This window comes from Triturus cristatus, chromosome 8 (genome assembly GCF_964204655.1).
Source record: "Triturus cristatus chromosome 8, aTriCri1.1, whole genome shotgun sequence".
Lineage (NCBI taxonomy): Eukaryota > Metazoa > Chordata > Amphibia > Caudata > Salamandridae > Triturus > Triturus cristatus.
In genome coordinates this window covers 717,910,863-717,928,234 of record NC_140591.1, presented here as the reverse complement: position 1 = coordinate 717,928,234, position 17,372 = coordinate 717,910,863, and the positions used below count along the sequence as shown (strand labels likewise).

The window sequence follows — 17,372 nt, the reverse complement described above, 5'->3', positions numbered from 1 at the left end:
CCAGACTGGACTACGTTTTCATCTCGCCCCCCTTTTACACGGCTCTCACTAACGCGGAGCATCTCCCTAGAACCTTATCGGATCATTCGCCAGTCCGCGTCACACTGAGAGCGGCTGACCTAGCCCCCCCGGTGACAGCTTGGCGTATGCAACCACGGATGCTGCTTGATGCGGTGTTTCAAGAAGAACTGCGAGAAGAATGTCTCGATTTTTTTAAACGTAATAAAGACTCGGTACAGGCAGTGGAAACTATATGGGATGCGTTTAAAGTGACCCTTCGGGGCATATGCATCGCGAAAGGTTCTGGTGTACTAAAAAGCATACTATCACGCTTGAATACGCTGGAAACGGAGCTTAAGACACTGGAAAGGTCGCTGGCCGACATGCCAGATGACTCTACACTTGCGCTCCTACGCGGAAAACTGACGGACTACTCGACTGAGGCCCAAAGGGAAATGAAGTTTAGGGGGAAGCATTGGGTCGCCAGGCGTTATGGAGAGGGTGAGCGGCCTGGGAAAGCTCTTGCGGCGACGATCCGATTGATGCGGCCTCCCACCACCGTTTTCGAAATCAGGGAGGCTGAGGGGAGAGTCTATAACGACACTAAGAATATACTTAATGCGTTTGTGGGGCATTATCATCAGCTCTACAGGTCAACGCGTATGGGGGAGCTGCAGCTACAGGAGTACCTGGAGGACGTCTCCCTGGGGTGGCTTAGTGATGCCCAGAGGGAGTTCCTGAGCACCCCCTTTACGTTGGAAGAGGTGCGTGAGGCCATCATGCGCATGCGGTCGGGCAAGGCGACTGGTCTAGACGGCATACCAATAGAATTCTATAAGACCTACATTGAGTTTATGGCTCCCGTCTTGCGCGAGGTATACGAGGACGCCCTGGAGGCGGGCCGCCTCCCCCCATCGATGCGCATGGCCCTCATTACGTCCTTGCTTAAACCTGGGAAACCCGCGAATGATTGTGACTCCTATAGACCCCTCTCGCTGCTTAATTGTGACGTGAAAATATTGGCAAAATTAATCGCTACTCGTATTAATCTGCTCCTTCCTAACCTGGTTCTGCCCGACCAGGCAGGTTTCGTGCCCGGCAGGGCGACTTCCCATAACCTGCGCACCTTTTTCTCAATCCTTAATTCCGTACACGAGGACCTCCCCATGGCAGCTGTATTCTTGGACGCCTCAAAGGCTTTTGACTCCCTGGAGTGGGATTATGTCTTTAGCATACTGGAACGTATGGGGTTCCCACTCATCTTCATCTCGTGGATACGACTCTTGTATACGACGCCCAGGGCCACGGTCTTGATCAATGGTACTCTTTCTGAGGCATTCCCCATATCAAGGGGAACTCGTCAGGGTTGCCCCTTATCGCCCCTTCTATTCGCCATAGCTATGGAGCCCCTTGCAGCGAAACTGAGGCAACACCACAAGGACAAGGCTTTGAGATGCTTTCAAAGACAGATCCTGATTTCTATGTACGCGGATGATATTACGCTGTATATACGAGACCCCAGCACTAATCTCAACCCGATTCTTAGGGAATTCATCCGATTTGGCAAGTTATCAGGGATTCTTATTAATTGGAACAAGTCGCGGATCTTCCCTCTTACTGCAGCTACTGAGCGTTTCGAGCTGGATTACCCCCTCGCCTGGAGTGAGGGAGACTTTAAATACCTGGGTATTCATATTGAGAAGGGCAGAGATGAGTTGATGAGAGCCAACTATGGGACGACGATGACTCGTATCTCTGACTACGTTACTAGATGGATAACGCTGCCCCTCTCGATGGCAGGACGAGCGTCCTTGGTAAAAATGGTGATACTCCCACAGCTGCTTTATCTCTTTTTAAATATACCCTTCTATCCGGGCAGTTATTTTTTTCGGTGCCTTCGTACTGAGCTCCTCAGACTGGTTTGGGGAGGGAAGTCGCCTAGAATCAAGTGGGAGGTCCTTACTCGGCCATATATCCAGGGCGGGTTTGGGATACCTGATTTCGAGCTCTATTTCCAGGCAGCGCAGGCCCACTACGCCTACTTTTGGATTCACCAGCCGAGATATATGCCCCAACTTGCTGCGGAGCATTGGCTTTCGCACCCGATACCCATAGAGGGTGCGTTATATAGCTCGCTGCGGGGGGAGGAAGCGCTGGCAGCGACGGTGGCGAGCACTGTGCTGGCCTGGAATAAAATAGCTGCTAAACTGAAGGCCCCTATGCTATATGCGCCGCTTTTGCCCCTTATTTATCACCCTAGCATGCCACTGTTGCAGGAAGGGGGGTTCCGTAGGTGGGCTGGCTCTCTCAATGTTAGGACATGGGGAGACCTATACTATAATGGTACTTTCCGCACGCTGGAGCATTTATGTGGTGACACCCGCCCTTCTCCTCTAGAGGTGTTTTTCTACATCAGACTTCGGCAGGGGATTAAGGCACTAACGTCTGATTTCCCGAATGAGCCCCATGCTGTAGCTCCCTTACAGCGCATCCTTTTTGACGAGGCCCCCACCAGGTTGGTCTCTAGGATCTATAACTCGGTACATACCCTGGTCACTGCCCCGCAACTAGAGGTTCGGGAGAAGTGGGACCGGGAGTTGCAGGCTCCCTTAACGGACAAGCAGTGGGAGTTCTGCCTGCAGCAGACAGATCGCATCTCTGCGAGTAGTCGCCTCAGAATGATTCATTATAAATATATCCACAGAGTGTACTATACCCCGGCTCGGCTTTATAGATATCGCCTTCGTGATGATGACAGATGCGATAGATGTCGCGCCCCTATGGCGGACTTTCTTCATTTGGCGTGGGAATGTCATGCAGTGAATCAATACTGGAGGGAGGTCTTTGAGGCTCTTTCCATAATGATTAATTCAGAGATCGTACCCTCGCCTGTTCTTGCGCTCCTGGGATATGTAATGCCAATCCAAGCTGCATACCGTAAAATTGTGGCGCTCGCCTGCCTGCTTGCAAAGCGGAGAGTTGCATGTAGATGGGGCAGGGGAAGGGCCCCCAAGTTTAAGGAATGGCTGCAGGACCTCACTTACTGTCAGGAACAACTTGCCACATACTCTGAACTCCTACCGCCTACATCGAGACCTGCTGATATATGGGCTCCTCTGCAATGTTACTTATTGAGGGCGGGAAATGCTGATGTGCCTGTGTCGCCTGACTAATTACCTGCTGTACGGGTCAATGCTGGGGGGGGGGAATGGCCTTGACAATGTCGTGATGTGTCAATGTGGAGCTGCTTTCCTTGCTGAGATCTGTACCACCGTTACCTGCCTTTTCCTACGCTCTAATTACTCTGTATCGCTCTTGAGTGTGCACTGAAACCAATGTATACTATATGTGAGGTGCTGTATGTTCATGTGTAGAAAATTGAAAAATAAAGTTTAAAAAAAAAAAAAAAAAAGTGTTGTTAATGACTGCTTTGGCTGTTATTTGAGACTCTGGTGTCCAAGAAGCTCATAATTGCGACCTCTTGCAGTAGAAGGAATTGATGATTGATGAGAAGAGATGGTGAAGAGGATAGTGACAAGGATGGATAGGGGATGAATATATGAATGCAGAACTAGATGGAGGAGAGGAGGATGACGGGATGGATGGAGAGAAAGCTGAGAAGGATGAAGAAAAGGATAAACAGAGGTTCGATGGATGAAGAGATGAATGCAGAGATGGCTGGATGGAGAGGAAAATAAAAGGATGGATGGGGAGAAGATATATGATGAAAGAATTAATGAGAGGAGGAGGAATGGATGGAGAGAAAAATAGTAATGGTGGAAAGAAAGAAGGATGATAAGATGGCTGATGGATGAATAGATGGAGAGAAGAATAGATGGCAAGAAGGAAGGAAGGATTAAGGGTGAAAAGGGAAAGAAGGAAAAGGCAAAGAAAGATGGAGAGAAGGAAGAATGGAAACAAAGAGAAACATGGAGAGAAGGAATGATGGATTGATCGAAATCTAGAAACATGGATGGATGAAAAAAGTACAGAAATTATGATAGGAAAGAAAGAAAGCAAGATGAAAAAGATAGTAAGAAGGAAGGACAGAAGACTGGAAAAAGGATGGTGAAAAGGAAGGAACGACATTTATGAATTGCAGAATTTCCTTGGGGGAGCAATCTCTTGAACAACTGCAGGGCTTCCTTGCTTACCTGCTTGCTGAGAGCTACTTGAGACATGGTCCAAAGTGAGGGTTATTTTATTTTTCTGGTTACTTCCTTGTTGTCATGTGAATAGTATAGTAATGAAGGCAGGTATGGGCTAATACTTTTGATAATCTTGGAGTGGATGGAGATCAAGGATCCTATTGGCTAATTCTCCCCATCACAGGGTTCTAAACTGTGATTCTCCAAACTGTCACTGTGCTCAAACTTATCAGTCTTCTTAGTTTAATCTTCCAAGGAATAATACTATGAGTTTCCACTAATACCGTTGACTGCTTCCAAGATCCCTCAATTGGGTGTGCAAAGCTTTTGAGACTGCTGTTTGCCATCTCAAATATTCTTGCCTATTTCAAAACCAGAGATCACTGATATAACACAGAAATTCAAGTTTATGGGCAATTGATATGTTATTGAGAATTTTTGGGCAAGATTTGCTTCACTTGTTTGCAAGAAAAAGGGGGGGGGGCTGTGTAGCTCCATCTTCTAACTTCCTCTGCTGCACAAACTCGGTGCATATTCACATTACAAATTCAAATCGACAGTAATGAAATATCCACACTATTTGTGGAATTCCTGTAAGATCTTTAGCCTTTCCTATTGTATTGCTGGGCCCCGTACAGGGCTAGAGGAGAAACCTCTTTGTTCAGGCTCTTGGATGAGCATCTGTACTAATTTAGAGGCGTGTGTGCTTAAAGCTGCTATAGAGGGGTGGAATAAAGTCCTCTGCAGATGAGAGACGAACGGAACAGTCTTGCTTGGTATGGCTCTCATAGACAGCTAGTAGTTTAAATGGCTGGATGCTAAAACCTGTATTTCACTGCTATGATGTTAAAACAGTGGGTAACAGAACTTGTAATTTACTATTACTACTTAATAAATAAATAATAATAATAACCTTTGTAGAGTGTAAACCGCTACCTCAAGCAGAGGTGTCCCGGCGCTACGCGGTCACTGCAGGTGAGGGAGGTCCAACCAAGGTGTTAGCATTGGTCGAAGAGCCAAGTCTTCAAGGTCTTTCTAAACACATGGTCAGACTTAATCAGACGCATATGGGAAGGCAGGGAGTTCCACAGTCTGGCCATCCCCACTGTGAAGGACCTGCCTCCCATACGGGACTTAGCATAACGAGGTACACAGAGCAGGGGCTTGGAGTTGGATCTCAGCGTGTGTTTTATTGATAAAGGAAAAGCCTACTCTTAAGATTTCCTGGGCCACTATCTTGCAAAGCACCAAAGGCCAGAGTCAGGGACTTGAACTCTATCCTTTATCTACAGGTAGCGAGTGAAGGGAATCCAGGCTGCTCTGGCTGGGCTCTGTGACAGCCTGTCAGAGCATAGCTGGACAGCTGGGAGAACAGCTTTGGAGGAGAAGGAGTGAAAGGCACAGACACTGGTGGGCTTGGGGCTGGGTGGCACGATGTCAGGATTTATTTTTTACATATGGGACAGTAATGAGTGGCCACATTCTGCATGGTTCCATCATCACTCCTCTGCTCCTATGTAGAGGCTGAAATCAGGGGCACATGGTTTTGGGGGCCACACATAACATGAAATTATAAATGGGTAAAAAGTAAATAAAAGGGTTGTTTTTCACCTTGGGGTTCTGATTGAATTCATAGACAACTCAAACTTTGCTCTCTTTCTCCTTTTGATGACACTCAGACCCCCTCAGTGAAAAACATCCCTGTTATAAAACTGCAATTAAATCACAGCAGTGAGAAACACAGCTTGGTTCCCACTTCTGTAACTTCACAATGCCCAGTCCTTTAGTCCATGCTTATTTCTTTGTTTACTATGCCACATTCAGAAAAGCCTGTTCTAAATATCTGGTGGGTTTCGAACTCATGGATAGCATAAAGTTATAGGTGGAGAACTGTGAATAACAGGAATATATTTCACCCCACAGTTTGAATGACGTTATGGATAACTCTAGCTTTACTCTTGTGGTCTCTTTCATGTCACTCAGAACCCTGTTGTTCATGCAATCGCTGTATACAAATCTGGATCTAATTTCTTTATTAGGGATGAGTTGTGACCTGTAATATAACAATGTCAGCTGTAATAAGGAAATTACCCCCCCCCCCAATTTCACAGGTCATTAAAGTTGAGTTGTAACATCATAATGGCTGCAGCCAGAGACAGTAGCTAAGGAGAAAGGCAAGTCACTGAGCCTCATAGCAGCTGCTCTTTAACGAATCAAAAGAAGGATTGGATTTTCATCCTTCTGCTCTGTTTTTCTAAATTGAACACTGTTCGTCAGACAGGAGAAATTTAAGGCAATATGTTTATTGTTTGTGCTCTATAGTTCATTACAGGAAAGAAAGACTCTGCATGTTACTGTTCATTCTGACCTATAGCCTTTCTTTTAATTAGATTTATATTAAAATGATTCTAAGATGGTTTGCAACAAATTACTACTTACTTTTTAGCTTAATTTAGCACTTCAGATTTCATTTTTATTCTTCATGTCTGCAAACATACTATCTCTTGCACATGAAAGAGCACACCACCAAGGATTTAAGTGGTTTAAGGGAAGGATGGTGGTGTGAACATGTCTTATAAGGAATAAAATATTATCTGCCATATGTTAGAAGGGTATTGCAATGCACCCCAGTGTTCCATGACCTTATGATGTAACTCTGCTGCTGGCTTGTTCCTCTATGTGGTCATTGAACTTTTAGGTGACTCGCAATATCTTTGTAGTGTACTGCAGGGGATACTTTACCCCCTGTATTCTATTATATCAATACAAAATGTAAGACCTAATATGCTACCAATCAGACAGAAACCACTATTTAAAGGTAGCATTTCACTTTTAGCCCATCCAATTCAATTCAATTCAAATAGACTTTATTCGGATTTCAAAAACCATCCATAAAAGCACAAAGTAAATTTTAAAAATACACATATGATACTACAATTTTGGGCCACAACTTATCATTTACAAATATAATTTATAAAAAACAGCAATGAAAACTCAAATAACCTTTATACTGTACAATGCATAGAACCACCTTAAATACAATATGTAGCAGTGTATAGCAAAGGGTGAATATAGGTATTATGAAAACAAGACAAATGCGTTATAATACATTAGGTTTAGTGCAAATCACGTTTTAAAGTGCAAAGTGCATATCTTGATACAGAATTAATCAATTCTCAAGGACCTGCGTGAGCATACAATAGCATTAAGAAAATTGCAAACTCTAAAAATTAATTCATCAGATCCCAACATTAAAAAATGTCTATAAGCGTGATTGAGGTCGGTCAAATCATGTTTTCTACAATAGGGGATTAAATAGTGCCTTGTAAACTTCATGTAAAAACCACAGCCAAAGATAAAGTGTAACATACTCTGGGTTCCACCATGGTCACATGGGCAATTTAATTTTTCCAGGTTTTTAGTGTAGCCCAATGGAAAGCAGATAAGATTAATAATACTCCGGTCCCTGAATCTGAAGAGTAGAGTCCTCTTCCATCTGCCCAATTTTTTACATAAATAGGGCTGAGGTAACATCGGGAATTCAAGGGATAATTCCTGGATTTGTAGATAATTGATAGTAGATGGTTTCACAAAATCTACTCTTTCCCTCTCTATGTGATAATGCTGATAGAGTGCTCTTCTCACTAGGTTTTTGTGGGAGCCATCAATCTGGTTGGGGTATGTAAAAAGATGGCCATAATTAACACTCTTGAGGCTCTTTTCTACCGCATTAATCCAAGGAATTAGGTTAACATTCTCGCAATTCAAGCAGTCCATAATAATCTCGCGGGACAGGGAAGCTGCCGGGTTTTTCCAGACCCTTAACCAAAACAGTGCGGGTCTGGCTCTTATAAAATCCTCAACATAATGTAGTTTTAATTCATTATGGCATACAGTAGTTGGTGCACAAATGACTCCCCCCAAAATTTTCCGGCAAAATCTGTTCTCTTCTCTCTGTAATTCGGAACAGTTCGAAAACCCCCAAACTTCAGCCCCGTATGTGCCAGTTGGGAGACATTGGCTCCGATAAATTTGTAATAGGCTAGGAACCACGTCCGCCTGGCGCGGTTGGCGGAGAGAGATAACAGAGTTGATTGATTTTGAGAGTTTATTTCTCCCCATTGCTACGTGGGGTTGCCACGAGCCGCTATTAGAAAATAGCAGGCCCAAATATGGGAAAGTGCAAGTGCTTTTTAAGGAGTTTTGACCTATTACAATCTTTGGGATTTTATAGTTTTTAGGGCCACAGGTCATAATAAAAGATTTGCTAAAATTAGTGCACAAGCCTAAGTCAGACATATAGTCAACGAATCCCGAAATTAAAATACGTAGGGCGTTCGGGGTGCGGCCTATAAGTACCGCATCATCCGCGTAGAGTAACGCCGGGATTGGTTTCTTATTAATCATAGGAACGTCTTTTGTCAGGTTGCATAAAGAATGGGTTAATTCATTGATGTATAATATAAAAAGCAAGGGGGCCAGAACGCAGCCCTGCCTGACCCCCTTGCCTATTAAAATTTCGTTTGAGACCTCGCCTTCATTGTTTATTCGGACGCGGGCCTTCAGGTTGCAATGGAGATTGGCCAAAAAGTGGACTAGTGGTTCATCTAGGCCGTAGTTTAAAAGAATGGACCATAAGCGGGAGCGGTTTACAAAATCAAATGCTGAGCTTAGGTCCATGAACCCAAAATACAGAGGGGATTGTTTAGCTCTTGTGTATTTGGCCATTATAAGGTTGAGGTTCAGACATTGTTCCACCGTGCCAAGTTTGCTCCTAAAGCCTAACTGGCAACGGTGGATGATAGAGTTGTCATCTGCCCATATACTAATTCTATCAAATAAGACCCTGCCAAGGACCTTCAGGGTATTATCGATCAACGATATTGGTCGATAACACCCCGGGTCCAACCTATTTCCCTTTTTGAAAATAGGTACAATAGTACTACTGGACCAAGTCGAGGGGATAGATTTCTTACTCAAGTTGTTAAAGAGATTACAGAGTAAGGGGGCCCAGAAGCTTGTATTGGATTTAATCTGGTCGATAGACAGACCATCCGGGCCTGGTGCCTTATTACCGGCACTATTTCCAATAGCTTCCTCTACCTCCTCTAGTGTTATAGCAATGGTGCTATCTGGGAAATTATCCTCGGTATGATCTCCATCTTCCGCATATAATTTCGAAAAGTGGGTGACCCATGAGTCTCCTGTGATATTGCAATTAATCGGGGTGATGTTACTTCCCAGGGCTCTCAAATTCTTTACGTTTCTCCAAAACCCGGTTGAATCTTTTAGGGCAGCAGATTTCGTTAGATTATCCCAGTGACTTATTAAAAGCTCCTCAGTTCTAACTTTTAGTGCGTGTTTATATTTAAAGCGTAGTGAACTGACAAGGGACACATCTCGAGGTTTAACTGCCAAGGCCTTTCTGAGTTCTCTATTGGCCCTCGAGCAATTAGTATCAAACCATCTTTGATCGGTTACGTTATGTTCTTTTGACGGTCTGGATATTGCCCTTTTTATAGCTATGCATAAATCACAAAATGACTTAATTATGTCGGGGCCATCGAATGCTAAACATTTGGAGATCAACAGAGGATTATTCCTGATCACAGTAGATAGGATCTCATAATTGTCGATCCCTCTCCAGACAATCCTAAGCCTGTCTGTAGAGACAGTGATATTCTGGGCTCCTATCTCACAAGGGCCTATAGGTTTATTAATAGATTTAAGTTGGATTACTATGGGCAGATGATCGCTATATGGGCTACTAACAACCTCAGAGCTAAATAGCACTTCACTAAGGAGGGAAGAGGTAAACATGTAATCAATCGTAGTTGAACTACCACGGCCAATGTAAGTAGGGGCCGGCTCAATTCCCTCGGGAGATCCACATAGACTCATTACATCATCTAAATCCCTACTATGTAATAAATCCAATAATTCGGCACCTCGTCTACAAAGCAGGGATGTATGGTGGATGTGGGCATTAAAGTCTCCACCAACACAAATGCCATCAAATTGGCCAAACTTTTCCCCATTTGCAACTTCATCAATAAAATTAAACAGTTCCAGAAAAGTAGGATTGGGATAGTTAATAAAATCATTATTATAAAAGTTTATAAGACAAATTCTTAACCTTGCAACATATTTCACAGCTATCAGATGTTTACTGACCACATGTAAAGGTTCAATTTTCACATCTTTAGAGACTTTTGCCCAGATGGATAAACCACCACTTGGTCGCCCCGAAACAGAGGGCAAAGCAGTAAGATTATGCGCAAAAAAACCCTCCAGCAATTGAGGACATGTACACCATGTTTCCTGCAACATTACCACATCAAAATGGCTTATCCATGTAACCCATTCTTTAATTTTCATCTTGCTTGAGAGCCCAGCAATATTCCAACTAATGATACTGAGAGTATCAGTTGGTGGAGTAGTGGTGCGAGAAGGCTGGGCAATGGGAAGGTAGGGGCGTATTACAAGGGGTGAAATTAATCCATCTGGACAGGACACAGGAGTATTTATAAATTTTGCCCTTTCCAAAGGCATTGTATTAGTGGCCTTATCCGGTGTGGTGGAGAAAGTTAATAGTGGTCAATCTAGGCTACCTAATTCAGATAGGGCGGAGAATCTGTTGAATAAAGGAATTGTATTAGGGGCCGTTTGGAATATTCTGTGTGGAGGCCTATAAAAATGGCCCAGTGGGTGAAGAGTTATGGCAGTCGATGTATTGGCATAGGTATTGTGTATGTCTAAAAAGAATCTTACTGAACTCGGGTGTCGGAAGTTAATCACTATGCAGTCCCCACTGATATTTTTGTGTTGTGGGCCCACCCAGCTTACCCGACGGGTTGATATAATCTCATTAGATATGTTCCATCTTGCCCCTTTATGTTTAGTCAGCCAATCAGTGCATTTATTGTGCAATTGTTGCCATGACTCACTTTGATTTTCATTAAGGGCTGGTACACCAGCTAGCACAAGAACATATGGGCAGGCTTCTGGGGGTAAGTGAAGTAATGGTCCTAAATTATTAGTGGTGCTATTTCTTACTGTCGCACCTCTACTTGCACTTACACTCTCTGGTTTATTGCCTGTCCTATCTTTTCGGGTTACTGATGGGGTAATAGTAGGATTGGCATCCGAGCTCACAGTATTAGTAATAGCTCTTCCTGCTGTTCCAAAAGAATCATGATTTGGGCCCTTAGTCAGTGCGGGTTCGATATTGGTTGAAGTACTGCTAGACGGAACGGCTTTATCCGCTGTTAGACTTTTGGTGTTACTATGGCCGGGATCATTAATAATGGCCAAACCTCCCTCCCTCAGATCATTGCATAATGATTCTAATTTATTCATAATTTTTTCACCCCGGGCGACATCCACACTCATAGTGCCTTTCCTTTTAATTTCCTCTTTTTTTACAAGGGTTTCGATTTTGTCCAGTCTTTTAAAAACAAGATTAAATTGCTTAGCTATTTGAATTTCTACTTGCTTAAAAATGGTATCAACGATAGTTTCAACCAGGTTACCATTAACTTTGGCTTGGATATTGCGGTCAGTATGCTCAGTCTGGGTACTGACCGAATTGTCAATCTCATCACATAGTCTAACGACCTCACTTATACCCTTGTCCCGGGCAGGAGATACTGGACTACAGACAGGGACGGTAGATCTTCCCGCTCCTTCATCCGCTGGTAAAAGTTGCGAAGATAAGTCCTCCACGAAGCCTGATAGCACTATTTCACAGTCATTTCCTTTATTTTTATTCCATAAACTTTGTGGCGTGGGTTGGTTTCTACAGCGGCTTGGTTGTTTCCTTTTATTTATGGTACATTTCACTGGGCCTCTTTTGCGTTTCTCCCTTATTGTTGTGACAGGACGTGTTGTTTTGTCTGATGCGGATTCCGCTAGTTGAACAGTTACAGGTACAGTCACCAAGCTGGTTGTATCAGTAATGGAAGTTACAATATCAGTTTGTGCTAATGTTTTGATAACTGTTACTGTAGGGGAGAGGGGGAGACCCAAAGTAGGAGAATTGTTAGGGGACTGGGAGCATAACAAGGTAGTAGTAGGAAGTCCGAAGGACATCCTACGTTCGGTGTCCGCAATCTCGTTGGTAACCATGGTGAGGGCATTTGCCAGTAATACATCAATCGATGTGGGCAGCTCGATAGGGGTAGCAGTATTAGTAGGTATAGACTTCATCGTGCGTTTCCCCATACTTTATGTAAATACCTGTACGGCTTAGCGATGCAAGGGGGGGCCCAGCCCAGCCTCGTCCTGCCCCGGACGGCCACAGACGGCCCGCCCTCTGCCCGGGCTCTGCCCGGCGACGCCCGCGCGCGTCCCGCGACGCGGGGGAAGCACCGTTCCTTATGAGCGCCTCCTGGCGCGTAATCGGCGTCAGCTGTTCCCCTGGCGCATGGAATGCTGGGAAGTGAAGTCCGTCCCCGCACAGCGGCCGCAGCTGGTAATGGCGGCAGCGGGGGACGGAGAGCAGCAGGACAGCGGGGCAGGAAAAATACAGGTACGGAGGTGAGTGGGTGCCCAGAAAGTCAAAACGCAACCACAAGGACCGCAAGCAGGAGCCCCATCCATTTCAGGCTCTTGTAGATATGCTGGGTGGAAAAAGAAACAGTTACTTACCTGTAATTTTAGTTTTCCAGTATAGTATCTTTCATAGATTCACATGTTTAAATCATCTCCGTTGTCAAGCTGGGAGTCCCACAGTAAACTTAGGGGCATATTTAGGAGAGGCTTCTGCCAGTGTTGCACCACTAATTTTGACACAACGGCAGCGCAAGCAGTATTCTATATTTACAAGATGATGCATTTACCCAAATGCACCGTTTTTTTAACTCCTGTGTCAGAAAAAATCTATGCGTAAACCAGCTGCGCTATGCACAAATTAAAATATGCAAGGTAGACATTCCCCTACAAAATGTAAAATAAATCGAATGTAGTGATATTTATGGTATTGTCAATGTGTGACGCATCATCGACAAACGACGCAGGAAGTATGAAATGTGGCAACATTTCTGCACATCGGCAACCCAGGCATAGGAAATTACACATGGGCTGTGGTATAAAAAGATAAACCACATAAAACAATTTGGCAAGCTCAACTATGCCATGGAGGTGGACATTTTGCAGCTAGGAGTCACGAGGAGACTATAATCACAACATAGGCAGCAAAGGAAAAAGGATTGTGTGTTCTGGCAGCGCATATCCCTCATTGAGGTCATCAAATTTTACAGACTCAGAACAGAGTCTATCATTCAAGTGCTCCACAAGATTGGGCTAAGTCTCCAGCCACCAACTGCCAGGCTCAATAACATCCCTCCACAGGTCAAACTGTTGGCAGTGCTCCTGTGCTGGCATTTGGTTCCTTCCAGATCACAACAACCAGAGTGGCAGGAATATCCCAACCATCATTTTCTGCCTTCCTGCCCTCTGTCCTGGATGCCATCATCAGGCTCACACCCCAGTACCTTCTTTTCTCCAAGACCCAACAACAACAGCTGGACACCAAGCAAGACGTCCATGCCATTGCAGGATTTCCCCTTGTGTTAGGTGCCATTGATTACACACATGTGCACTTGGGTACCCCTGCTGAAACATCCAACCTGTACAGGAACCGGAAGCACACCTAATGCATCAACGTTCAGGCCACCATGGACCATCTGGCGATGTTCACCAATGTGCTGGCCATATATCCTGGAAGTGCCCATGATCCCTACATCTTCCGGCACAGTTTCATCAATGAGCGCTTCCGGGATGGGCGATATTGGAATGGTCTACTTGTTGATAAGGAAATCTGAAGTATACACCATACCAACTAAAATTTAGAAACATATGACATATTAAGAGTCCACGCAATGCTTGATATATATTTTAAAATTGTATTTTTATTTCAAGCATATGGCTACCATTCCTTGACAGCAGAGTGTTTTCTTTTCTATTTCTTTTTGTGGCTTGGAATACAAATGTTAGGAAATAACTATCATGTCAGCTTGCTAAGACCAGTCCAATTGCATTTGCCAGGGCTTGTTTTCAGATTGTAATGTTGGGAGAAAACCACGGGCACTGCTCAACTTTGAATGACTTTGTGTTTGGACCAGCCTAAGTTTAAGAACTTGTTTTGATTTGGAAAGACTACAAAACATAGTTTGAACGCCAGACTGATGTTTGAGCTTGGATTGCAGGAGACATTTATTAAAATGTATATTATCCACCTCTCTCTGCCTTGGCAAGTTTAATGGAAATGACAATCTATAGAATTTGCAGATGTACAGAAAAAAGGTGAAAAAAGCCATTCAAGTACTTAACTTTTGTTCAGTAAAATAAAAAAAACAAGAAATTGGTATAATATTCTATGACACAGTGTTCGTAGGTAAAAATATGTGGTATAAATATGTGGCACAAATAAGACATGTTACAGAATGGATTTAGTTGCTAAATTGTCATGAATATATACTGTTACCTCTGGTTTCTATCCCATCATCTATGCTATGCATTGCCTCATAATGGCGAACAACGAGAAAAGAACACAGCAGGCAGCCATGGGACATAGTACTATAGAAGAAAGCCATAGAAAGGATATCATTGGCCAAGAAGGCAATCTCTAAACCAGGGAAGAAAGCCATAGAAAGGATACCATTGGCCAAGAACTCAATCTCTAAACCAGAGAACATTCTCAGGCTTCACACTGAATACGTCAGTGCATTCTTTTTCCCCTATCATAGTGCCTTTGCGCAGTCTGCGGGCAAGGATATGTGTACATGCATGTGATATTCGTTAACATCTATTTTCACTCATTTTTCTCTGTTATTTCATTTCCGTTGCACCCATACAAGGTCAGAAGCTGTGCTAGAACACATATATTGTATTGTAGTTATATCTAGTGCTTTCCATAACCCTTGCACAGCCTAAAGCGATATACATGATACTGTGGTAGCCCCTTGCCATTAAATTAGGTCTGAAATATAAACGTGTACATGCTGGACTGATGAAAATGAACTGCTAAAGTCTTGGGTTTCTGACTATGTGCCTATTAATGTTTATGCTTACCAAACTCTTCTGGGATGACATGTAAACTATAAGCTGAGGAAGAGGATGATCACATTAACTTACACATTTTCTATTCTCATAGGGCCTGATTCACAAAGGTAAAGTTTTAAGTGCAGAATTCGGCCCTGATTGCGGAACCTCATAAAAATTCTTCCAAGACCCTTCCCTCTTCTATCCCTCTACTATTTATTTTCAATCCAAATAACAAACTCATATGTCCACCACTCAAATTAATTTCATATTCCCCTATACTAATTTTCCACTAATCCTGATTGGGATCCGAAGCAGTGTGCTACCAGCTGAAAAGCGTTTCAGCACCTCATCAGGGGTGGCAAGCGCTGTATAAATGCAAACCCTTCCCTCTTATATTACTCCACTATCCTTTTCAATCCAAATAACAGACAAATATGTCCACCGCTCAAATTAATTTCATATTTCCGTATACAAATTCTCCTCTAATCCTTTTTGGATTCTGGAGTACGGTGCTACTCGCCGAAAAGCGCTTCAACACCTCATCAGGGGTAGCAAGTGCTATATAAATGCAAACCCTTCCCTCTTCTATCCTTTCACCATCCTTTTTAATCCAAATAACAGACTAACATGTCCACCGCTCAAATTAATTTCATATATCTCTATACTAATTCACCACAAATCCTATTTAGATTTGGGAATACTGTACTACTCACTGAAAAAGCGATTTGACGCCTCATCAATGGTAGTAAGCGCTACATAAATACAATTACAGTTTTTTAATACCAAAAAGTTGTAAAGTTAGACTTTTGGTCTTTCGTCACCTTTGTGAATCGGGCCCATAGGGTATAGTTATGTCACAAATGATAATTAAATGTGAATGCACTGACTAATTTTATATTTAAAAACCTTTAAAAATAATCGGTCATGTGGTTATAACTCTCAATGTTCTTTTTCAGAACTGGGTATTCTTACAGTGAACGCACATCAGTGATGGCCAATCGCGTAAAAGGACACCAGACTGCTGTAGTGCCGAAAACAGTTCCAAGCTTTTCAGCCAATTTTGATAAGAAGGAGTATGTCTAACTGTTCTTCCTTAAAATGACTAGCAAGATTTTTGGCAGTTTAAATATCTTAAAGAGGACTCTTTTGAGACTGTAGTCTGGGCACCAATGCCCGTACTGGGTTTGTTCATATATGACTTATCATCTCATGCATTGCACATGCGTGCCACCACAAGTTACTGCCCTCAGATGAAGACTAGCTTATTGTGGCCTACAGGTATCCCATGGAGATACCCACCCCAAACAGCAAGATTTGATTCTCCGAAAATCAGAGGTCACATTTCCAATCTGTTTCATTATGGAGTCGTAACCATTAGTTCATTGTCCAATTTTGTTGGTACATGTACAATAAATTCATTCATGAAATGAAAATGTGATCCTCATTCCTAAACTCCCCTGATATGGAGGATCGAAAATAGATCAACAAACCTGAAATGACCAAGGAGAAACCCAGAGATCAAGAGGAGGTTATGGTCTGCTTATTTAATGTCAGTGGTTAAAGGTACTTGGGTGCTGCAACTAAGGCAGTTTATCGACCTGAATGACTTGTCCAATTAACAAAGGGGCAGATGTACAAGCCCCTTGCGCCACCAGTGCGTCACTTTTTGTGACGCACCGGCAGCGCATTTCACTGCTTCATATTTACAAGGATGGGAAAAGCCACCCTGAGTGGCTTTTCCTGTCCTTGTAAATATGGCACCTTTACATGCAGCACATTTGCGTGAAAGAGGCGTTCCATGGGTGTTGCTGTGGGTGTTCCCACGCAACACCCATGAAACCAGACACATTTCCAGATTTACGAGGATTCGTAAACCTGGATTTGTGTCAGTAAACTACGCCAACCAAGGGGTGGTGTAGCGAGGCGCAATGAGGAGAAATGTTCTCATTTCTCCTCGTTTTTATCCTCTTTCAATGCATGCTGTATTCTACAGCACCCATTGAAAGAGTAAAATGCCTGTAGTGATTGTTTTTGTGCAGGAAGGTGCCCCTTCCTGCACAAAAACAATCTCCCCATGACATCCTTGCACCATGGTGCAAGGGTGCCTGCGCCGGCGCATGGCAGCTGTTTGTGTGCCAGTGCAGGTGAAAGCACAGGAATGCGACATATCATTGTATA

The 17,372-nt window shown here is 43.5% G+C and overlaps 1 protein-coding gene across 2 annotated transcripts in view; it reads left to right on the top strand.

Moving 5' to 3' along the window:
- Positions 1-16,546, top strand: part of CLDN10 (claudin 10) — a 410,839-nt gene extending 394,293 nt beyond the window's left edge. For both annotated transcript variants that reach the window (XM_085620448.1, XM_085620447.1), the window contains one exon: positions 16,151-16,546. In XM_085620448.1, the coding sequence (XP_085476574.1) occupies positions 16,151-16,277 (127 nt within the window). In that variant the 3' untranslated portion in view covers positions 16,278-16,546. The remainder of the gene's footprint in view (positions 1-16,150) is intronic.
- Positions 16,547-17,372: the final 826 nt, after the last annotated feature.